The following is a 22,698-nucleotide window of genomic DNA, read 5'->3' as shown; positions in this document are numbered from 1 at the left end:
GCGGCTGCACCCCAAAAACCGGCAAAAAGCCACGGTCCAGAGCCGGAGAGATCTGCCGGAGGGGCAGGAGGGGCAGGGATGGGTGCTGGGGATGTTCCCGCGGGTCAGGGCAGCGCGGGGGCCCCTACCTGCTCGCCGGGCGCTGTGGCCGTGCGGTGAGCCCCGGCCACGCCGCGTCACGCTCGGGCGATGCTTCGGTGGCTGCCGGGAGCGAGTGTGTGAACAGGAAACCTCCGGGGCGCGGGGGCCCTTGCTAAATCAGGAGAGGCGAGGTGAAGCCTCAGCACCTCTGCGGGGAGGAAGAGGAGGAGGAGAAAAGCGAGGTGTCTCTTAGAGACCTGGCCCACGGGCTGGGGTGCTGCTCCCCTCGCCCCGTCCTGGTCCCCCAGGAGCAGAAAATCCCCCAGGAAGCAGGGGAAGGTCCCCGGGTCACTGTCCTCTCCCCCTGCCACCGCTGCTGGACGGCGGGGATGGGGCTGAGCCACAGCGTGGGGGCTCTGGGGGCTGCCCCATCCTGGGCTGCTCCAGGGCTGGGGGATGCGGAGATTGGGGGGGACCCCAGCGGGGACGTCCCCAGCTCCCCTCGTGTCCCTCTATGCCCTGGAATGAGCCAGTGATGGCTCCAGGACGGGATGGAGCTGTCCCTGGGGAGGGGACGGGGGTGTTGCAGCCCCCCAGGCACCTCTCCCATCCCTGCCCCGGCTCCGTGGGCAGCTGCGGCAGAGTCGTTTTGCTCTTGTGTGCTTTATCTTCCCCTCGCTTCTCCGAAAAGCGCTTCCCCGGGGGCCGGGCACGTTTCCTGGGTGGGTGGGATGGGGACAAAGCCGAGCCCTGAGCCTCGCACAGCCAGACTTTACCCCCCCCAAGCTGGGGCTGGAGCGGTGCCCTTGGAGCTGGGGAAAAACGGGGTGCGCAGGAGGGTGGCAAAATGGGGTGTGCAGGAGGGTGGCAGGGTGCCCAAGGAGGGGGTGGCAGGGTGCTGGGCAAAGGATGGGGTGACCAAAGTGGGGGTGAGGGGATGCTAGGGGGTAATGGGGTACCCAGGAGTGGTGGGCGCCCCAAGTGGGGGTAACAAGATGCTAAGGGGGTAATGGGGTGCCCAGGGTGGGTGTCTGGCTACAGCTTTGTGGGTTTTGGGGTGCATTGAGAGCGTCTGAGTGACGCCAGCAGGGAAGGAGGGAGGCGAGACGGGGAGGGAGGGAGCTGGGGACGTGAGGACGGCGAGCGCGCACAGACCACAGCGGGAAGCCCCCCCGCTTCCTCCCCACCAGCGCTGACAGAGGACAGTGGGCACTGGGGCAGCGTGGCTGGGGAGGGGGCTGGCCCTTCATAGCCCCAAACGTCTGCCCCGCACCCCGAACACCCTCATCCTGACCCTGCGGGTGCAGCCCCCCCCTCATCCCGCTGCGGTTAACGCCTTCGGGGCATTGCACGTCCACGTCCTCTCGGCTGCTGGGGGTGGGTGGGGGGGTGTGGGGGGGAAGCTGCATGCAGGGGAGCAGAAGAGATGTGAGGGTCCGGAAGAGGAGCTCGACACCTGAACGTCTCCCCCTCTGAAACTTCGCACCTTCCCTGCCCGCCCGAGATGGCTCGAGATAAAAACGCCCGGTGCCGGCTGTGGCTGCGCACCCCCGCGTGCCCCCCGCCCGGAGCCCTGCAGCCCCCTCGCTGCAGCGCCCAGCGTCGGTCCCCGACCTCCGCAGGCATCCCTGGAGCTGGGGTTCGGTGCTGGCGGTGTCCCTGTCACCACAGGTGGTGTCCCTAAGCCCCCCCCCAGTGTCCCCAAGCCCCCCCGGTGTCACCCGGTCCCCGGTTCCTCTCGCAGTGCCCTGGCACAGGGTGCTCCCCCCCCCCAGCGGGCACCTTTCGGAAACACCCCCCCAGCCCTTCCCTGCCCTTTCTCGCTTTGGGGTTTCCTGCAAGGGCCTGAAAGCTTAAAATAAACGGGGGTGTTTAGAAGAAAAAGTTTTGGGGGGCCGGCTGCCGAGCAGCACCCGGCTGAGAGAGCGGCACCCATGGGTGCAGCGAGGATGTGGGGTCTCTGCGGTGACACGTGGGGATGGGGACACCCCCGCGATGAGCCTTTGCCCATGTCCTCACAGCCCTGGGGGCACCCAGGGGTGCTGGGATAAAGCCCCCACCCTGGGTTCATCCCTGTAAAGGTGCCTGGAGGGGGGGGCTTCTCCCCAAAGGGAGCGTCCAGGGGAAGAACCCAGGCGCAAATCCCATTTTATGGGTAGGGAAACTGAGGCACGGCTGGTTTTGGGGGGGAGCAAGGCTTTGAGGAGGGCGGGGGGATTTAGGGGGCGAGGAGGGGGTTGCAAGCCCCGGCGTGCTGGAGGGCTCTGCCTCTGGAGAGGCCACGCTGGAGGAGGATCTCTTCCAGCTATTGATTTCCCTCTATCAGAGAGCAGGAATATGTATGGGGCCGATCAATCCCGATCAATCCCCGCTCGGCAGCCGATCGATCGGGGGAGCTGGGGGAGCACCGAGGCGCTGCCGAGCCTCCGCAGCCCCCCTCGCCCCGGCCCAGGACCCTTCCCTGCACCCCTCCCACCGCACCCAAACGGCAGGGACCCGTGGCACCAGGCAGCACCCCACGGGACACCCCGAACGCCCTCTCCTCGCCCCTTGACGGAGCCATGCCGCTGCCGGGGGAGCATTTTGGGGGTTTTGGGAAGGGGACGGCTTGTTAGGGCATCCTCGGGAGCACACCTGTGTCTGGGGGTGTCCCCACCCAGGGGAGGTACCCGAGGGTCCCTCAATCACCGCCGGCCTCATTAGAGGCCCCGGGCTCATTAGAGGCCCCGGGACGAGGAGGGGGCACGGCAGAGGGGGAGGAGCAGCACCGTGGCCTCCGTTATTGATCGCTTCGTAGCCAAAGGTCAGCGGCGTGCGAGCAGGGCCGGGGAGGAGGCGGGCGGGCGGCGATGGGACCGTGCCCACGGGGCCAAGTGCCAGCCTCGGGGCTCCTGTGGTGTCCCCCTCGTGCCTCGGTTTCCCCACCAGAAGGTTGGGTGACCGGGGACGAGGAGGAGGAGGAGGGGGTTTGGTTCACGGCAGCGTGGGCGCCGAGGACGCTTCTGAGCCAGGCTGGGCGTCCCGGCGGGCAGGCGGCGATGCTGGGAGCCCTTGGAAATGCAATATCCCCGGGCCGGCCACCGACGCGATTTGCGGCACCGAGAGGACACCGGTTCCCATCTCTGCCACTGTCGTGCCTCGCACAGCCCCTGGGCCTCATCCTGTGGGGATGGGGACCCGGGCAGGCCGGGCGGCACCGGCGGCACCGCGGTGCCTGGTGCTGCTCGTCCCTCGCCCCGGCCGTGCGGCAAGGGGGAAGATTTACCGGCTGTCAGAGCCGGGGCCAGAGGTCAGCAGGGGTCAGAAAGTCCATTTCGGAGAGGTCACTGTCCACTTCTTTCAATCTAATGAAGCCATTATTTGTGAAAGCGGCCGCTTTGCTGGCTAGCCCCTTGAAGCGGAGCCAGGCGCAGCGACCGGCTCTGAAAGAACAGGAAGGAGTCCCCTTCCCGTTTGCATTCGCCATTCAGCAACACCCCCCCCCCAAAAAAAAAAAAAAAACAAATACGCCACACACAGAAATATGACGCGGGGCCGTCGCCGCTGCGGGCCGCATCGCTGGGGCTGGGGGAAGCGAGGTTGGGTCACCCCCCCCCATGGGGCTGTCATTTGGGAAGTCACCGAGGACGGGCAGAAATTCGGGATCACTGAGAAGTGGCGCTGAGCTTAAAGGTTTACAGGAAAGTGTCGCAGGGGGCTGGCAGTCCTGCCATCAGGCCGGCACAGGAAGGGGCTGGGGGAGCCGGTGCGCAGTGCTGGATTATTTTTGGAAGGATTTGGTTTGGAGAAGGGAAGCGCTGACGCCTCGCTGCGTCCTTCCCCCAGGAGATGGCCCCACACCTCTGCCCACCTCCTGCCCCGCTACGGGATGCCCCCGATGTGGCCCGTCCCCAGGCCGTGCTGGCACCCGGGTGTCCCCCCCGGGGACAGAAGGGACAGGGACATTCCTCAGGGCTGCTCTGCACAACTTGGCCCCGGCCCTGCGAAGCATGCGGGGGGCATGTCAGCGCGGAGGCGCCCCTCATCCCCTGCGCAGGCTGGGGCTGCTCCTGGGTGTTTTTCTTTGCGTCTTCCAGGTGTGATGGGGCCGAGCTCGGGAGCGAAACGTGTGGGCAGGCGGCTGTCCCCTCCCCACATCCCCACATCCCCACATCCCCACATCCCCACATCCCCACATCCCCACATCCCCACATCCCCACATCCCGCTGGCGTGGACGGAGAGGGGCTGGAAGGAGAGGTGAGCGGAGAGGAAAGGAGAGATGGAAAAGTCTCCCCCAGTTCTTTTTTGTTTTTCCTTCTTTATTCGTTCATTATTTTTTCATTCTTTTATTCCCTCTTTATATTTTTCCTTCTTTACTCCCTCTTTATTTTTTCCTTCTTTACTCCCTCTTTATTTTTTCCTTCTTTACTCCCTCTTTACCTTCTTTACTCCCTCTTTATTTTTTCCTTCTTTACTCCCTCTTTTTTGGTCTTCTTTATTCCTTTTTTACTTTTTCCTTCTTTTTTTTTTTTCCTTTTCTTCTCTTTTTTTTTCTCCTGTCCCTCCGCACACCCCCACCCGAGAAGGAAAAGGAGGCAGGCGAGCTGCGGCCGGCCAGGAGAGGTTGCCAGACGCTGCCCGGCGCCCCCGGCCCCGGCCCGGTCCCACCGGGGGCTGGCGGCAGCTCGGGGGGGGGGGGTGGTGGCAGAGGGGACGCCCGGCTTTGGTCAGTACCTGCTGAAAGCTCTCGGCACCTCTTCTCACTGGGCTGGGATTTAGGGGGGGTCTTTAGGGCCCCCCCAAGGAGGAGTCCCTGTTCCCCATGCGCTCGCGGGTTCCCTCCGTGCTCCTCGCTCAGATTTTGGTGGGGAGCCGGGGGTGGGAGGGGAAATGGGGCGCACCCCAACTGGCCTGGGCTGGAGAGCGGGGATGGAAGCAGAAGGTGGTCGCCCTTGAGGGCACGCGGTGGGGGCTTTGGAGGGATGGCCAGTCCGTCCCCAGTATGGGAGGGTGGTCATACTGGGAGGGAGAGCAGCCGGCTGGACTCCGACCTCCTGCTACTGCAGACACGGGGGTTTGGCTTTGGGGACTCGGCTTTGGGGACTCACGGGGGATGTCGTGAGTCAGAGGCGTGTTAGAGGAGTTCCCCCCACGCCGTCTATCCTTGTTATCGTGGCTGTAAAGATGGCAGCGTGTGCGCAGCGTTGGCTTATTCAGGCAGTGGGCGCCTCCTGCCCTGCCCGGCCCCGCTGTGCCTCTGCTTGAGCCGCACTTTGGGAGGGCGCAGAGCCCCAGGGGGCCGTGCAGGTCCCCACCGTGCTGGCACACGGACACCCCTGCCCCGGGTCTGGCCACGTCCTCCCGAAGGCTCACCTGCCTCGCTGCCCTCGGGTGCAGGAGGAAAACCAGCCTCCTCCTCCTCCTCTTCCTCCTCCGTCCCCCGAACCCACTGGTGGGAGCCCGGGGGGCTGCTTGGCTCCGCGGGGATGGGGCAATGCGGGGCTCCTGGGAGCGGTGGGTGAGGAGGAGGAGGAGGAGGAAGGAGACGAGGAGGAGGAGGAGGAAGAGAAGGAGAAGAGGAAGAAAGAAGAGGAGGAGGAGTGGGGGGAAACGGAAGAGGAGGAGGAAGGGGAAGAAGAAGAGAAGGAGGACAATGATGAGGAGGAGGGAGAGGAGGAGAGGGAGGAGGAAGAAGATGAGGAGGAAGAAGAGGGGGAGAAGGAGGAAGAAGAAGACGAGGAGGAGGAAGAGGATGGGGAGGAAGAAGAGGAGGAAGGAGAAGATGAAGAGGAGGAGGAAGGAGAAAATGAAGAGGAGGAGGAAGAAGAGGAGGAGGAGGAAGAGTGTGGGGAGGAAGAAGAAGAGAAGGAGGATGGAGGAAGAAGGAGAAGATGAGGAGGAGGAAGAGGAAGGAGGGAGAAGAAGATGAAGAGGAGGAGAAGGAGGAAGGGGAGGAAGATGAAGAAGAGGAGGAAAAGCAGGAAAGAGGTGAAGAGCAGGAGGAGGAGGAAGAAGATGAGGAGGAGCAAGAAGGTGATGATGATGAGGGGGACGAAGAAGAAGAGGAGGAGGAGGAAGGGGGACAAAGAAGAAGAGGAGGAGGAAGAAGAGGAGGCGGCGGAGGAAGGCCGCGGCGCAGCACCCTGGACAGGCGCCGTTCAGCACCGCGGCCAGCTCCGGCGGCGCTGCCGCAGCCCGGGGGCGCGGCGCCCCCCACGCGGGGCTCCCCCACGCGGGATTTCACGGGGGGGCCCGAGCGGGGGCTGCCCCTTCCCCTCCCCACCGCGAGCCCCCCCGGGACCCCCCCCCGCGCCCGACCTCCCCTCGCATCCTCCCCCCCCGCTCCAGGAACCCACTCGGGACGGCATCCCGCGTGGGGAGGCAGCGCGGAGCGGGGTTGAGGCCGCTCCTGGGGCTCTCCGGGGGGGCACAACGCGGGGGGGGGGGGGCACGGCCAGCTCGGCACGGGGGGGGGTCGGGGGGGGGGCTGACCCCCACGCACAGCTCGCACCACGCGGGAGGGAGGCGGCGGGAGGCGCTGTGCCCCCGCCGGGAGGGGAGGCCGCAGCCTCCGGCCGGAAATGGAGGCTGGGGAGGCCGCGGGCCCTCGCCCTTTGTCCCGGCCTCCGCCCCGCTCCCGGCCTCGGCCCCGCTCCCCGGGGCTCCGGGGCTAAGCGGCCTCCCCCCCCCCCCCCGCCCCCCCCCCGCCCCGGACACGCGTGGGTGGGTGCGAGGGGGGGGGCCGGGGAGGCCGGGGGAGGTGCCGGTGTCCTGGAACCCCCCCCCCCCTAAAGGCCCTCTGCCCCGTGCCCGCCCCCCCCACGCGTGTCCTCGCCTCCCCCCGTGGGGTTCCCCCCAAACGGGTCGCGTCGCCCCCCTTGACAGGTGGCCTCGCCCCTAAATGGGGGGGGGGGGGGGATGGCTCAACCCCCCCCCTCAGTTCCCAAATCCCTCCCGGAATGTGTCGCTATTACCGGGGGGTTAATTAGGAAATTAGCATCCCGTGGGGGCGGGCCGGACCGGCGGGGCCCGGCGCCCCCCAGCCCCGCGGGTGGGTCCCCGGGGGGGGGGGGGGCGGGGGCCGCTATTGTCTGCGAGAATTTGGGAGCCTTTGAAAAAAAAAAAACCCTCCCGCTCCCTCCCACCCCCATTGTTGGAGTGAAGATGGAGTCAAACCTCTCCCGGCTCCCTCCTGGCGGGGTCTAAGCTGGGCTTTTTTTTTGGTTCTGTTTCCCCCCCCCCCCCCCTTTTTTTTTTTTCCTCCCTTTTTTTTTTTTTTTTTTTTTTTTTTTTTGGCCGGGCTGCTACCCTCAAAGCTGGCCGAGGAGGAGGAGGAGGAGGAGGGAGGAGGCGGTAACAGCCACAACTCGGAATTTGCAAGCGGGTGCCGGGATGGGGTCTGTTTCCAACCAGCAGTTTGCAGGTTAAGTTATATTATTGTCGCAGCCCTTCCTCGCCTCCGCGATTATTAATAACGGCGACAGAGCCCGGCCGGGGGGGGGGGGGGGGCGAGGGACCCCCCCCTCAAACCCGACCCGCTGAGCCCCGCTCAAACCCGATGGCCAAGCCGGGCCGAGCGTGGCCACGCTCCCGCTGCTGCAGGGCCGGGGGGATTTGGGGGGTTTTTATTTTTTTTTTTTAGGATTTTTGCCCCCGCCCCAGGATGAACCCAGGAGCTCGGGGCTGGAGGGGGGGGTGGGGGGGGTCAGCTGGGAGCAGGGGTGCAGCGGGACGGATGCTGCCGGCGGGGTAAAATACTTTCCCCGGCGTGGCTCGCCGCAGGGCTGGGGGGGGGCGAGTTGGTGTTTTGGGGGAGTTTTTCCTGCTTTTGCGTGGGTTTTGGTTTGTTTTTCATTTTTTTTTCGTTTTGGCTTTTTTTTTTTTAATTATTATTATTTTTTTTCCTCGTTTTGCTTTTTAAACAATTTCGAGAGGGGGCCGGACCTCGGGCTCCCACCCCGCGCACCGCCCGGGTCACGCCGGCAGCGGCTCCCTTTGCTTCCCCCGGCACCCGGCGCGGTCCCGCACGCACGTGGAGGCTGAGCTGATCACTGCGTTTGGGGAAGGGAGTCGTATCATATTTTTTTTTATTATTATTATTTTTTGCCTTTTCCAGCCTGCGGGACCCGACCTGGGGCTCCTGCTGCTCCTTCCCCGGGTGGCTGCGGGGCCTGGGCGGTGCTGGGGGCACCCGGCGCTCCCCCAGCCCCAGCTCAGGTGCTCGGCGTGGGTCTCTCCCCAGGTGCGAAGCCGGGTGAGGAGACGACCGGAGACTCTCCCAAGGCCGAAAACGAGCCCCAGCCGCTGCACGGCTCCGGCATCTGCAAGTGGTTCAACGTCCGCATGGGCTTCGGCTTCCTCTCCATGACCGCCAAGGGCGGCGCGACGCTGGACTCGCCCGTCGACGTCTTCGTGCACCAGGTACGTGGCGGCGAGCCCGGCCCCTGAGTGGGGCCCTGGGGTGGGGAGCGAAGGGGGTGCAGCCCCAGCAGCCCGCCGGGGGGATGCTGTGCAGGACGGGGCCCCCCGTGCTGCCCGAAAAGGGATCTCGTCACTCCCCCCAATTTTAGAGTGGTGTCCTGGGGGAGCCGGGGTGCCCCCAGGCTCGTTTCCCTGGGGAGAGGAGGGCAGCGAAGGGCAGGCACGGCCCGCGCCCGCCGCAGCCCCCGGCCCTCTCCAGGGACCGGCCCCGTAAGCTGATCCCGGAGCGATTTCATTTTCTCATCATGGTTCACTGGGGAGCTCGTTGGAGCTCGGAGAGGGGCCGGGGCCAGGGGAGCAGGTGCCCGCCGGCTTGAAAAGGGGGTGCACGGGAGGTGCTGGGGCAGGGCCGCTGCTCACCCCGTGGAGGGAAAGGGGAAAGAGCTGCCTTTCCCCCGGGTATGGGGTCCTGGGACCCCTGAGCTAGGCAGGGACGCTGGATGGGGTTCTCCCCATCTCATCCTTGTAGGGGGGGGGGAATTATCTCTCTGCGGGCCCCCAGGACGCTGTCCCTGGGAACTGGAGAACCAAATCCGGCTGCAACACGGTGACCCGCGCTCGGTCTCTGTGCTGCGTTTTGGGGGACAAAAGCCCTGCCCGAAACGTGCCCCGCTCCCTGGCAGCGGGCTGGGGCTGTGCTTGGTCCTGCCGTGGCTGGCACAAAGGCGTGTAGGGGCACATCCACGCCCCTATGGATCCTGTAGGGTAGCGGCGGTCTCGTGTCCGGATTTAACCCGCGCACCTTGCCGAGCGGGGAAGCCCCGCGCGTGTCCTGTTGGTGATCCTGCACCGAGGGAAATGGCAATTTCGGGGCTGCGGCTGCTCAAAGCTGCCTCGCTGGGGGGGGGGGGGGGACGGATCCGCCGTGTAGGGGGGGACCCGGTGTAGGGGCTGGGGAAACGGGCTTGGAGCTGGTGCCTGAATGGGGGCCGTGGGGCAACGCCGGGAGGGAGTTATGGGGCTCAGCGCCTGCGTGCTTGGAACCGGGGCTGGGTGCTGAGCGCCGGGGTCCCCGCTCCGATGGGGAAAACAGTGGTCATCGGGGCTGGGAAGCATTGTGAATGTAGGAACGTGGTATCTGGGGAGCAAACTCGTGTGTTTTTGTGCGTACGGCCGGGAGCAGGACGGGGATGGAGGCGGCGCGGTGGTGCCGTGAACGCCAGCTCCGGGGAGCCCCTGGAAGAGCCGGCTCCAGTGACCGGTGCTGACAACAGGCGCGAATCCCACAAAAGCAGGGTCCATCCTGCGGTCTGCTGGGCAGCCAAGGTGCGGGGCTGAGCTCCGGGGCTGTGTCTCACCCTGGCAGGGCTCATCCTGGGATTTGGGGTCCCCAAGGGGCTCCCAGCCTTGCCCAGGCAAGCAGAGGAACAAGGGAGAACCAAATCCCTCTTCCTTCGGCAGCGGCATGGTGAAGCTGCCTTTGTAGGAGCCAATTCCCAAAAAAAACAACCGGATTTGGGGGCAAGGGCTCCAAATCAGCAGGGGAAAGCTGCGCCGAGCACCGGGTGCTCCCCAGGGGCAGCAAATGGGTCTTTGCATGTCAATGCGGTGCAGCGGGACCTCGCGGGTGGGGGCGAGCCTCCCTCCGCTCTCCCCGGGTTTTATTGCCCCCAGACAGTCTGGTTTCCTGATTGCTCTCACTCTCGTCCCTGCAGGAAAAGAGAATTAGCCGGGTGGCTCCGCCGGCGCATCCCGGGGAGAGGGGCGACCGCCCGGCGTCCCATTTGCCAGGAGCCCCGCGCGGGGTTTGGCGCGTTCGGGAAACGCGGCGAGCACGGGGCACGGGGTGATTTTGGGTAGGGGAGAGGCAACACAGCGCCTGGGGACGGTGCGTGGGTCCCACCCGGGATGCTCGTGGCACCGTGGGCTTCGCGTCCCGCGGGACTGAGGCGGGTTGGGGCTGGCGTAGCGCCCTGAGCATCCTCCGATTCCCACCCCGCTCGCTCTTGGCACAAGGTCGCCGATCCCCTGCAGCGAAGCCGCGGGGTTGCCCCGACCCCTCCTCGGCACCCGGGGAGAGGGACCAGAGGTGTCTCCGCACCCTGGGGAGGGGGTCAGGCCCCGAAGGGCAAAAGGCAGACCCCGGCCGCAGCGGGGGCTGCTCGGGGTGCCGTGCCCGGCGCGGTGCGAGGTGCCCCAAAGCAGCCATGGGGGTTTAGCACCCAGAGCCCCCCCTGCTCCCCGATAACCCGCTCCTTCCCCTCTTCATTTACATACGTGAATGATGACCCACAGGAAGTAATTGTGGGAGAAAGAAGGGAATTGGCCTCTTTAGATCTATTAAATCACTTTATTACAGGAACCAGGTCTGAATGGCCCTTCTCCGCAGGGAGCGCGTCTCCATCTCTCTCCCCCTTTATCTGATCACAAAGAGATTAAAATCTCTGCAGGACAGGAGACTAACAGGGCTCCTCCAGGGCTGCCTTTCCCTCTCATTGTGAGCTAAAAATGAGGCATTTGGGTTAAAATGCCTCCCCTGGACACTGGAGATGGATTCATTTGGGGGCTGTGGGGAGCTGAAGCCCGGAGGAGCGGAGCAGGTCGTCCTGGGGATGCCGAGGGCTGAGCAGCGCCCGTGAAGGGCTGGGGGGTCACCAGGTGGCAGAAATCCAGCTGGTGTTAGTGAAGACCCCAGATTTGCAGCGGTTCTCCCCAGGGATGTGGTCCTGGGCTCACACTGCTGCTCTGGGCATCGCTTAGGGGAGAGCTGGGCTGCCAGGGAAGGCAGACCTGGCAAAAGGGAGAAGGGGAGATGTGTGTGCCCCTTTCCCGTGTCCCCAAGGCTGAGAGCCTGCTGGCTGGAGCAGCAGAGAGAGCACAACCATCCCCAAAATTGGCCCTGTAGCCCTGGCAGAGAGAGGAGATGGGGCTGCCCGTCCCATGGGGACCTCGCTGCTCCCACAGCAGCCTCACGCTGTCTCTGCCTCCTGGCTCCGTGTCTCAGAGCGTTCCTCCATCCCAACAGGTCTAAATCCTTGCTAAAAGCGGCAGTTTTGGGGCTTTTTGCTCCGTGATTTTTGGCAAGGAGTGCTGCTGGCTGCAGGGCTTCGCTCTCTGGCATCTCGGTGCCACGGTCCCGCGTGTCCGTGGGGGGGACACGACCAGGACGTGTCCCTCCTGTCCTGCCCGCAGTGCGGGGCCAGCCGGCTGCGTGCCGGCACGGGGAGGGGGCTCCTGGCCCCAGGAGCCCCACAGAGGGGGGCAGAGGGGCTCTGTCCCCGCGCGGGTGCACAGGGGATGGGTTGGAGGGGGACAAGGGCTGGTGCCGTGTCCCCAAGCAGGGCTGGGAGGTGATGAGATGAGAAATTTTAACAAAAGCACGGGTTTTGAGGCAGCTCCGTCCCTGAGCGAGCGCAAAGGTGGGGGGCACACGGGGCGTTTCTCCCCCGGGAGCGGGGTCCTGCCTTCCTGCTGCCTGCCATGGGGCAGGATGCAGCCCCCGTGGGGGCGGCAGCAAGGGGAAGGGGCAGCGTGCGCCTAAGTCAGCGCATCGGAGCAGCGATGCCCGTGGGGTTGGTATTAAAAATCCCATTTTTCCCACTTGGGTGCATGGTTGCTCCTGCTTCCGCGTGGGGCTGGGGTCACCCCAGCCGTGGGTGGGCGTCCCAGGGGTGCCGGCGTGGGTGGCTGCGGGAGCGGGGGGGATTTACCGCATCCCCTCGGGAAGGGCTCCCCGGGGGGCAGCAATGCACTTTGGCCTCTCCGCTTTCACGGGGGGGGGGGGGGAGGGGAGGCGAGAGCAATGGCTTTATTTAATTGATTTTTATTTATTTTATTTAAATAACCGCTGGATTAAATCGCGGCGCACCACGCGCCGCGCCCTGGGAACGGGAATTCCTGGGAACGCGGTGCCCGGTGGCGAGCGGTGAAAGAGAGCGGCTTTATTCCTGCCCTGAAACTCCCTCAAGTTGCACACAAAAAAAGCCTCCTGTCTCTGTCTAAAGATTAACTGATGGCTGCAGGCACATCCCTTCCCCCATCCCCAGCTCTCGAGCCCCCAGGGTGACGGGCAGGGAGAGAAAACACCCTTAAATGGTCTCCGAGATAAAATGGCCCAAATGAATGGGATTTCTCCCATTCTCTAGGGCACTGGCGCGGAGCTGGGGAGGGTCAGGACGGAGCCGGGGTCTTCGCCAGCCCCTTCCCCTGCTGCCCCGAGCTCTGGCTTTTCCTTTTCCCCATTTATTTGCTCCTAAAAATAACCAGGACAAAGCTGACCCCGCCGAAGGAAGGGGTGCTGCCGCTCCTGGACGTGCCCCTGCTTTAGTATGGGAGTATGAAATTAAGATGCAGCAGCTGATCCTAATTAGCTGGTGCTGGTGCTGGCTCCCTCGCAGCACCAGGTGCCTGCCTGGGAAGGGAGCGAGGGTTTGGCAACCTGGGGGCAGGTAAAAACCCAACGGAGCGAGCTGAGGGGGTGGATTTAGGGCAGGCAACTGATGTCTTAGACCCTCAGTGGGTGCTTTTTTCCCCCCCCAGAATTAATCTAGTGTTTAATTTTGCTTGCTTACGGTGGAAAATTGAGGGAACGCGTGGTTATTTTGGCAGGAACGTGGCTTTGTTTTGGTTTTACTTGGGGAAAAAAAAAAAAAATCTTTGGGGGCTTTGCTCCAGATTGCGGGAGGGAGAGCCTGGAAAATCCCCAGTAGGGTTTCGGTGAAATCCCCTGGGCTCCTTGCGGCGGGGTCCTGCAGGCATCTCCCTCTGCACCACCGCCTCCTGCCAGGCTGAGCATCTGCCCCGATGTTCGCGCCGAGGGCTGAGCAGTAGCAGAAGATTCCTGCTCCGGTTCCTGCGCGTGAGCCCCCGAAAAGCCTCAGCACAGCCCCTGGTGCTCGCTCCCTCCAGCAGCGCTGGGAAATGGCAATTTGGGAAGAGGGAAGGGCTTTGCCCAGGGGACGGATCCTGCCTGGGCACGGGCTGTGGATGTGGTCCGTGTTCCCTGGTGCCCAGCCCGGCCACGACGTGCCCCGGGGCTCGTTCCCCGGCGGGCAGCAGCGGCCGCTCGGCTGAAACCGCTCCCGGGCTGGGCTGAGGCTGCCCCGTCCCACGGGGGCCGTCGAGCCGACGGAGCTGTTTGTGCCGGCCGGGCAGGAGTCGCTGCCGTGCCAGCCCAAACTGGGCAAGCGTTAGCCCAAACTGGGCGAGCGGGAGCCCTCTGTGAGCCCGCTCGTCCCTGGAGTGGGAGCGAGGAAGGGGCTGCTCTGCGCAGGGGCTGGGGGCTGCGCCAAGCCCAACCCTAAAACAGGGGCAGCGGGGTGGGCGCAGCTCCCATGGGGTGCCGTCTATAGGGTTTGGTGCCCCCGCTGTGGGATCCGAGCTCTGTGTGCTGGCTGCCGGGGGGGGTCTTTCCTGACTGCGAGGGGGAAACTGAGGCACGGGCTGCCCGAAACGCCGCAGCCAGCTCAGAGCACGGCCCGGCCATCCCCTGGCCCAGCTCGGTGCTGCGCTCGCGGTCCCGGAGCCGCTCTTAGGGCAGCATCCCGACCCAGCTTGTTTTCCCAGAGATTCGAGTTGAAAGCGCGGCGATTCCCCCGCGCAGATAAGGGCGAGGTGCAGCGGCCACGCCGCCCGAGGCCCCTCCGGACACAAAGATGGTTTGATTGAGTGGCCGGGGCCGGCTGGAATAAACGTCCCCTTGTGTCGCGCTGGGGCGGCCGCGGGGACAATGGTGACCCCGGGGCCGGCCGAGCCCCTCCAGCGCCCAGCGGGGTTGGGGGCAAAAAGCGGAGCCGCTGCCGCGGTTTGGGGAGCAGAGGCTGGGTTTGGGGTGCTCCAGCCCTGAGGGGAAGCAGCCGCCGTGGGGGTTTTGTGGGGTGGGAGGAAGAGGAGGGAGGAAGGTGCCCACGTGCAGGTGGGGAAGGGGAAATGGGTGAAGCTGGGGTCCGCACGGATGCGCTGGGGCGGTGGGCAGCGCTCGGCCGCTCACGTGCTGGGTCTTTGTCTGTGGTAAATGCTGTTGGAGCCACCGGGGTGCGGGATGGGTGGAAAAGGGGCGAAGGGCCCGTGGTGGGGCTGCGGGGCCACTCAGCACCACGGGGAGCTGGGCCGGGCAGCGCCGGCGCTGCTGCTGCTTCTCGTCCCGCCGGTTAACTCTGGGCCCTAATGATGACGAGCGAGATCCCTGCGCTGGGATACGCTTTAAAACACAGTTTTATTGTCAGTGCTTTGTGATGGAGAGCACGGGGTCGTTCTACACCCCCTGCCCCCAAACCACCTCCCCGAGAGACCAACCCGTGGGGTGCAGGACCCGGCTCTGCTGCGGGCACGGGGCTGGTGCACGGGGGCACAGCGGAGCTTGGCGGGGGCAACCGCAGCGCAGCACTGGGGCTTCCAGCCCCCATGGGCAGCGAAGGGGGTCAGTGGGGCCGCGTCCATGCCGGCCACCCTTCCTCCCCCCGCCGTGGCCTGGAACTCCTGGAATTTGGCCGGCGTGAGCTCGGCCGCCGCCGGCCCTTTGTTCTCGCTGGCCGGCCCCGGTGGCTCCCAGCCCAAGCCCTCCCCTGCGCTCCCCCTCGCCAGCATCCCCGGCTCGCTCCGAGCCCCCCCCTTCCTCCCTTTATTTTTTTGGGGGGGTTGTGTGTGTGTGTGTGTGTGTGCGTGCGGAGGCCTGGGAAGGCTCCCGCTTTGTGTGTGGTGTGGGACGGGGGCTCTGGGCCCCTTCCTTTCAGATGCAGGAGGTATGCAGCTAATTCAATGGGCTGCAGTTTGATTACCTATCTGATAACAGAGGAATGCCAGCAATGTGTGTGTTTTGGGAAGGGGGCAGGGGGATGCGCAGGGACCACCAGCCACTCGCAGCTCACTTCAAAAGGCCGCGGCGGGGGGAGAGCTGGGGCGCCCCGGCCGCTGCCCCCCCTTCTTCCCCGGGGAGAGGGCGTTTCCTTTGGCCTTTTGGCGGAGGGGGCCGGGGGGCCGAGGAGGCGGTTGTCATCCTCGCCCGCCGCTGGAAAATAAATCGCTTCCCCATCATGTTGCGGCAGCTTCTGCCCCGGCCCTCCTCGTCCTCCTTGGTCCTGCCAAAGAGGGGCGATGGCGGGGAGTGGGGTGGGTGCTCAGAGCGGGAGGGGTGAGGAGCGGGAGCCCGGCACCCAGGGGTGCAGCAGCCCCCAGGGAATGGTGCCGGGGTGTCCCCCCCCCCCCCCAACTGCGGCTTAGCTTTGTCCCGGAGCACGGGGCCGAGCGCCTGTGAGTTTTCATCGCCAGCAGTGTAAACACAGCTGGGCTGGCCGCGGCTGTAAACACCCCGGTGGAGGCTGCCTCGTGTCCCCCGGCCTCCCTCGCATCCCCCAGCCTCCGGCAGTGCCACCAAGCAAAGCTCGTCCCCTCCTCGCCCCCGACAGCGGCTGCTGTGGCCGACCCCGGGGTGCTGGGGCTGAGCCAGGCACCTCCTGCGCTTTGCTGGCGGCTGGGGCAGATCCGGAGCTGGTGCTGGGGAGGTGCTCGGCACCCTCCCGGTGATGCTCGGCACCCTCCCGGTGATGTGGGGATGTGGGGCACCAGGGGGCCGGGCTGGGGCTGGGGAGAGGTGTGTGGGGGGTGCTGAGCGTGGCAGAGTGTTCACCGGTGGCTGGGCGGTGATGGGACCGCTCGGAGCAGCACGGTGTGGGCAGAGCTTGTCCCAGTGTGTCCTCACCAGCAGGGAGGAGGTTAAATAGCTTAAATTCTGGCTCTGATTCGGCAGTGGAAGGCAGCGGAGGTTTCTGGTGATCTCTCCCAGGGCGGCCTGGCCCACCCCAGCCCCGTGGGCTCTGTCCCAGCCAGAGCCAGGCTCTAGGACGTGGCGGTAGGGACCAGTGTGGCTAAAACCCCCCAGGAGGTTTGGGAATGGAAGGGAGGACAGAAGGAGCAGCTTCTCAAGCTCTGCTGCGCTTTCACTTGCACGTGCCCGCAGATGCAGGCGCATCCTCCCAAGATCCCACCGAAAAAAAATCACCCTTAAACCCCAGCGGCTCCATTTCCTCCCTCCCTGCTCTCCTGCGGGGTGTCTCCACGCGGGTCCCGGGCAGATTTGAAGGGTGAAGAGGAGGAGGGAAGAGGGAAGGCGGCGGGGCCGCCCGGACGGGCAGCGTGCCCGCGGAGGATCCCTGCGGGAAGCACGGGCGGCCGCGGCCACGTGATGGGAACTCGGCAGCCCATGAATGGGAGATGCTCCATTCATAAAAGCAGGGTCCCCGCTGCATGCAGCCGCGCAGGCGTCGGGCTCTGCCGGGAATCCCAGCCCGGCGAGGCTGGAGCTGCTCCTCCCTCCGCCAGCAAATCCCCCTTAACTCTTTGCTCCCGCTCGTTAAGCCTCCGCTAACGAAGCTGAGCCAAACCTCCGCTCGAAAAGCCGCCTGGGATGGGGTGCTCCCGGCCCGGCAGCGATGCGGGTGGGCAGGAGGTGCTGGGCGCGTCGCCCGTCCCAGCTCCGCGCGAAGGCGTCCTGAGATGGACGGGGCTCGGGGAAAGTGGAGAGGATTTTTCCGTCCTCTCGCGAGCTCCCTCGCAGCCTGTGTCTCTCCGAACCCGTTTGTTTTCACGGCGTCGATCAGCGCGGTGACCCCCGGGGCCGGGAGATGCCCCCGGCGGTGCTGAGCCAGGGCCAAATGGCTGCTTAATTGCTGGGGGCGTTTAAAGGGCTGGAGCCACAGGGAGCTGCGGCATTTAGGGTTACCCTGGGCCAGCACCCAGCTCGGCAGCTTTTTAAGGATGCTCAGGCAAAAGCGGCGCAGAGCAGGGGTGAGCCGAGGCCAGGGGAGACTCGTATTTTTGGTAGCAGCCCTGGCATGTCACGTTGCAGCCTTTGGGCCCCGGAGAAAAGCTCCTTATTGTTCTGGGAAGCGGAGCAGGGAGGGACTAGCAGATGCCGCCCTGAGGGCCCCGATTCCCACCCCCCGTGTTGCATCCTCTGCGGTGCAGCCGTGGTTTAGGGCAAAAGCTCCCGGACTTGCTGCGGGCATGGGTGCGGGGGGGCTCGGGCCGTGTCCCCCTGGTTCTGCCTCTCCATGGGGAGGCGAGAAGGGCTGCGCGTGCAAAGCCTCGAGGTCCTTTTGTCTTTTCAAAACAAAGTCTTGCATCTCTGCGCGAGCATCCCCAGCCTGTGGCATCGGGAGGTTGCAATGGGCAGTGCGGGACGCGGGGAGAAGGGGGCTGCAGCACGGACAGCCAGCGTTTTGCAGCACACCCCACTGAAATTAGGGTCAGGTCTGGCTCCGCCGGCCCCAGTTTGCTGGATCAATGAGCCCAGCTTGGCTGCGTGCCTCAGCTCCGCGTCAACAGATGAAGGTGCACGGTCGAGCTCGGTCCCTGGTGTCTGCACCCTTGGGTGGCAGGCACAGGGGACACCGGCAGCCCTGGTGCCGTGGGATGGGGCTTGGGGTGTGCCGGGGCTGGGGGCGCCTTGGTTTGGTGCTGATCCCTGTCCCCTCCTGCCCCCAGAGCAAGCTCCACATGGAGGGCTTCCGCAGCCTGAAGGAGGGCGAAGCTGTCGAATTCACCTTCAAGAAGTCATCCAAAGGTTTGGAGTCCATCCGGGTGACCGGCCCGGGGGGCGTCTTCTGCATCGGCAGCGAGAGGAGACCCAAGGGCAAGAGCCTCCAGAAACGCAGATCGAAAGGAGACCGGTAAGGGGCGCCTGGGGCCTGATCCGGGGCTGCTTCGGAGCCCTGCGGGTGCCAGGAGGTGCCTGGGGCTGGGCTCCAGCAGGGGCTACGTGCTCAGCGTCCCCCTCACGTCCCTGTGGTCCCCAGGAGGCTGCCCCATGCACGGGTGTGAGCCGGGCCGGGGCGGCCCCATCCTGCCTGCTTTGGGCAGGCGAGCGGAGCCGGGGGGCAGCAGGGCACGGGGTGGGCAGCGGCCCTTCCTCTGGGAAAGCGGCTTCCTCCTGCGCTTAATGAGCGGCAGATGCAGCTTGGTGGGGAAAGGGCAGAGAAGCCGAAGGGAGAGGGCAGAGGTCGGGGACACCCCGGGCTGATGCTCCCCTTGTGAGCGGGAGCCGCGGCCGGCCGAGCTGGGCAGGGGTAATTTTCCCTAAGAGAAACCCTTCCTCGTGGGAAGGAAACGGCCGGACGTCCTGGCAGCGTCTCCCACGGTGAGGCTCGGGGCCCCCGGGGCGAGGTGCGGCAATGCTGCCCTCTTCCCCGGCTGTTCACCTAAAATTTGGGTTTTCCAATCGGTTGGGAAGGAGCTGGGGAGGAGAAGCAAAGAGCAAATGGTCGCGGCCATCCTAGAACGATGCAGGATGAGAAACGGGCACAAGGCAGCTCCTGCTCCCCGTGTTGTTCCAGCACGAAAGTGGCACCTGGGGGTGCGTGCTGCGAAGGCACAGCCTCAGACAAGCCACCCTCGGGGCTGTCCCCGTGCTGATGGCCACGGTCCCTGTCCTCCCAGCTGGGGCCACCGGCCGTGCGACTGCCTGTTCCTGCTGCTCCGAGTGCTGGTGGCTTGTACCGTGCAGGCTGGCGGTCACCCAAAATGCAGGATCCATAGACGCAGGATCCATAACGCAGGATCCGTAGTCGTGCTGGAGGGATGTGAGCCCCCAATGTCCCATTTTGTCCCCACACGCTTGCTTTCGGCACGTGGGTTTGCTGCCATCTCCTGGGTACCGGCAGCACCACTGGGCCAGGTCCAAACCCACTGGGGGAGTAAACCTGGAGCTGCCGCCGCCACCACCACCCTCGGTGGCAGGGACTCCTCTCCTTTTGTTTCTCCTCCTCGAATCTCTCTCCTCCCCTCGCAGATGCTACAACTGCGGCGGGCTGGACCACCACGCCAAAGAGTGCAAGCTCCCGCCGCAGCCCAAGAAATGCCACTTCTGCCAGAGCATCAGCCACATGGTCGCCAACTGCCCCGCGAAAGCGCAGCAGTCCCCCAGCTCTCAGGGAAAGCCTGCCTACTTCCGAGAGGAGGAGGACATGCACAGCTCGCCCCTGCTCCCCGAAACCCGGGAATGATGGCAGGCAGCGGCGGGGGCTAACACCGGGACGGAGAGGCTTTGGCAAGGCAACGGGCGGCCATGGGGGCCAGGAGGAGGGAGCGGGGAGGGGAGACGGCAGCACCTTTTCCTCCCCGAAGCCCGCTTTTAATTGGGACGGCTCCAAAAATAGCGGGGGGAGCATTCAGCGCACCTCTTGCAGGTAAAAAGAAACACGTTTGATTCGTCTTTATTCTCCACGAAGCCGGGCAGTAGCGTCTCTGGGAGGAGGAGCAGAGAGGCAGCATCTCAGGGAGGCTCTCGCGGCTCCCTGCTCCCCTGCCCCGTGCCCGGAGGAGGGAGGGACGAGGGCGGCAGAGCTGGGGGATGCCCACGGGCCGGCCCCGCGGCTCCCCCAGCTCCTCGCTCGCAGGTCCTCCCCGCTTCCGAAACACGGAGCCGGGCAGCGGGAAGGCTGCGAGGGCTGGAAGTGCTTAAGCCAGCTGCCGGGGTTTTGCTGGTGGTGTTTCCCTCGGGGAAACGCAACCCAGCCGGGGCTCCCGCACGTCAGCGCGCGGCTCGGAGGAGACACCACCAAGCCCGGCTCTTCCACGTGGATCAAACCCACGCGGGACAGAAACGCCGCTGCTCCTCCTGCCCGTGCCGTGCGCCAGAAAGTGATGGCCCCTGGGCTAAGCCTGCCCAGGGGCAGAGGGAAAGGGGGAGCAGGGTGTCAGCAGCTGCCATCGTCTCTCCCCGCCGCCCCCCAGCCTTGCCTTTATTTATTGGCCCCGGTGACAATAAATTTTATTCTCCCGGGGCCGGCCGCCCCGTCCATGCCGAAGCCAACGCCAAGTGAAAGCTGCACTAGGATGTGCGTGGATGACGTATCTTTGGGTTTGTTTGTCGTCTTTTTTTTTTTTTAATATAAATATTCTGTTTTTGTATTTTTGTATATTTTAATCTTTAAGAAAAGAAAAAGGAAAAAAAAAAAGAGAGAGAGAGAGAGAAAGGACCTAATTCCTGCAACTTATTCTCAGGTATTCGAGCAATCTCAGGGATAAAATGCCTCTGTAGCCCAGTGCTGGACAGAGAGGAGGGTTTTTTCTAACAGCACAAAGATGTGACGAAGTTTGTATTGGAAGCGTAGATCTACCTCACTGGATGTTCGCTAGGTGGACTTGACGTGTTGTCGAGCTTTTTGGTTGTGGTTTTTTTTTTTTGGTATGTTTGGGTTTTGTTTTCTTTTTAACTGTATTTTAATAGTCTCTTTCCCTTCCCTGCTGGACTGAGGAGGAATTTGGGTCTGTCAATCTGTGCGCAGGGATGGAGAAGCCAGGCAGTGCAGGGGCAGGGAGCAGCTGCTAGAGCCCGTGTTGGCTCCCCAACTCCAGATTTTCTCCCAGCCTGGTGGCTTTTGAGGACTGTCCTCCATTCCCCTCTCCTGTTTACATTCCCCTCCCCGCCGTCCCAATGGGAACGCTCCTGCCTGCCCCATGCTGGAGTCCCCCTTGTCACCCGCAGGCTGGGATGTCACACAGGCTCCCAGCAGGCTGGTGCCTTGGGGCTGGGGACCAGAAAGCCAGGATGGGGGTCCCAGGGCAATGTGGTGAGAGCTGAAGAGCTGACAGCAGCCAGGGAGGGTGTTGAGAGACTGAGCGTCGTCCCGAATCCCTGCCCTCACTCGTCCTCAAGCTGGGACCTGCTGGGACAAGGGACCTGGTGCCAAGTTCCGCCAAGGGAGGTGCAACTGCTCCGTCTGCTCCCTTCCTGGCTTCCCCCAAATGTTGGCTCACGATGGCTGGGGGAAGCTCTGGATCCCTGCTTTCGGGCCATTGACACTCCACTCCAAAATCTCGGGGCTGGCCTGAGCCTTCCCAGGGAGGGCATCTCGCCGTGCCGGCATCTCAGGATGCGAGCACGGTTCCTGCTGTTCTTTAGGTAGTGATAGGTTTAGATGCGGAGCAGGGCTGGACCAGGTGGAGAGCATCTCCTCCAACCTCGCCACGGGGACTTGCCGAGGCTGTCGGAGCCTGGCATTCCCTCCAAAGCTTTGTTTGGCCCCAAATCCACCCCCTGCTCCGAGGCTTGCGGGGATGGAGAGCGGCTCCCAGCTGAGCCTGCCCTGCTCCAGTAGTTTCTATGGTGAGGTGGTGGTCTCTTCTTGGGAGGGTGGGGGAAGGACCTCGAGTTCTCAACTAGTGATGGGACCTAGACAAACCCACTTCAGGGAAACCGCTTTTGTCTGAACGGGGTAAATGCAATAGAGCGCACCAGGCTGCGCGTCTAACCCTGGGCTGCGGTCCCGCTGCCGCGCTGTGTGGGCTGCCGGCCCTCCCGTGGCACCTTGGTTGTGCCGGGGAAACGGCTGCCCCCTGGGTCTTGTATCTGTCTTGAAGAATCGTGTAGGACCTTTCCCCCTCGCCCCCAGTTTAATGGTTTGGTGATTTTTCTGCTAGATGCCTAGTATGTGTAAATATCTCTGTAAATCTTTCCACTTTCTCTCAGTATTCTTGATTATTGTTTACAAAAGTAAGAAGAAAAAAAAAAAAGAAAAAAAATAGCCAAAGCATCTAATAGGTTTTGGACCAGGGAGACGGGATCTTCTCTGTGTACTCTGCCTTGCCACTCTGTGTGGGGATTTGACTTCTGTAGCCATCCCTGTCCTAGGCTAAAGCAAATAGCGAACGGCTTAGAGAATCACTCAGGTTTTCCCCAGGGCCAGTACGGCCCTGGGATTCCAGAAAACAGGGATTTTTATCTGTAAAGGGAAGCCACGCTGGAGAAGGTGGGATTGATTTGCATCTTCTTGTTGCGTTTGCTGTTGTGGTTCTTCCCGTGTCTTGACAATAATTAAATAAATTGCTGCATCATCACCCACCCTGCCCATGCTCGGCTCGCAGGCGCTGGGCACTATGCATTACGGGACAGCGAATCGCGGGCGGATGAGGCTGCACACTCAGGGTCCGGCTGTAACGGGGCATTTGAATGTATTGGGGAAAAATGTCCCTCACGAGGTGGTGTCGGTGTCTCCCCTGGTGTAAAAGCCTTGAGTCACAAGATTGTCTACGAGGAGACGGAAGAATGTAACTCCATGTTTACTGCTAGCAACCAAAGCTTGTTTGTGTCAAACTCTTGAATTTTTATGAAGTGGGTGGGAGGGAGGGAATACACGGGGAAGGCTGCGTGCGGCTCGCCCCGGCCGTGCTTTCCAAAGAGATTTCCTGCTGGAGTCCCTGCAGCGAGAGCCTGTCGCTGC

At 63.9% G+C, this 22,698-nt stretch overlaps 1 protein-coding gene across 1 annotated transcript; it reads left to right on the top strand.

Moving 5' to 3' along the window:
• Window positions 1-7,364: 7,364 nt before the first annotated feature.
• On the top strand, window positions 7,365-21,506 carry LIN28A (lin-28 homolog A). Its single transcript, XM_066982618.1, has 4 exons — window positions 7,365-7,484; window positions 8,304-8,482; window positions 17,963-18,147; window positions 19,266-21,506. The coding sequence occupies exons 1-4, from the start codon at window positions 7,454-7,456 to the stop codon at window positions 19,477-19,479; spliced, it is 609 nt and encodes a 202-aa protein (XP_066838719.1). The 5' UTR covers window positions 7,365-7,453; the 3' UTR covers window positions 19,480-21,506.
• The last annotated feature ends 1,192 nt before the right edge of the window (window positions 21,507-22,698 follow it).

The sequence above is a fragment of the Anser cygnoides genome, chromosome 24 (assembly GCF_040182565.1).
Source record: "Anser cygnoides isolate HZ-2024a breed goose chromosome 24, Taihu_goose_T2T_genome, whole genome shotgun sequence".
Taxonomy (NCBI): Eukaryota; Metazoa; Chordata; class Aves; order Anseriformes; family Anatidae; genus Anser; species Anser cygnoides.
The sequence above is the reverse complement of the archived record's forward strand: the minus strand, read 5'-3'. Positions and strand labels throughout refer to the sequence as shown.

What these genes read in the sequence shown, in the direction of transcription:
- LIN28A (XM_066982618.1), top strand. Translation starts at nt 7,454, where the DNA reads ATGGGGTCTGTTTCCAACCAGCAGTTTGCAG. An exon ending in TTCCAACCAGCAGTTTGCAG is followed by an intron (nt 7,485 to 8,303) that starts GTTAAGTTATAT and finishes GTCTCTCCCCAG; the next exon opens with GTGCGAAGCCGGGTGAGGAG. An exon ending in TCGACGTCTTCGTGCACCAG is followed by an intron (nt 8,483 to 17,962) that starts GTACGTGGCGGC and finishes TCCTGCCCCCAG; the next exon opens with AGCAAGCTCCACATGGAGGG.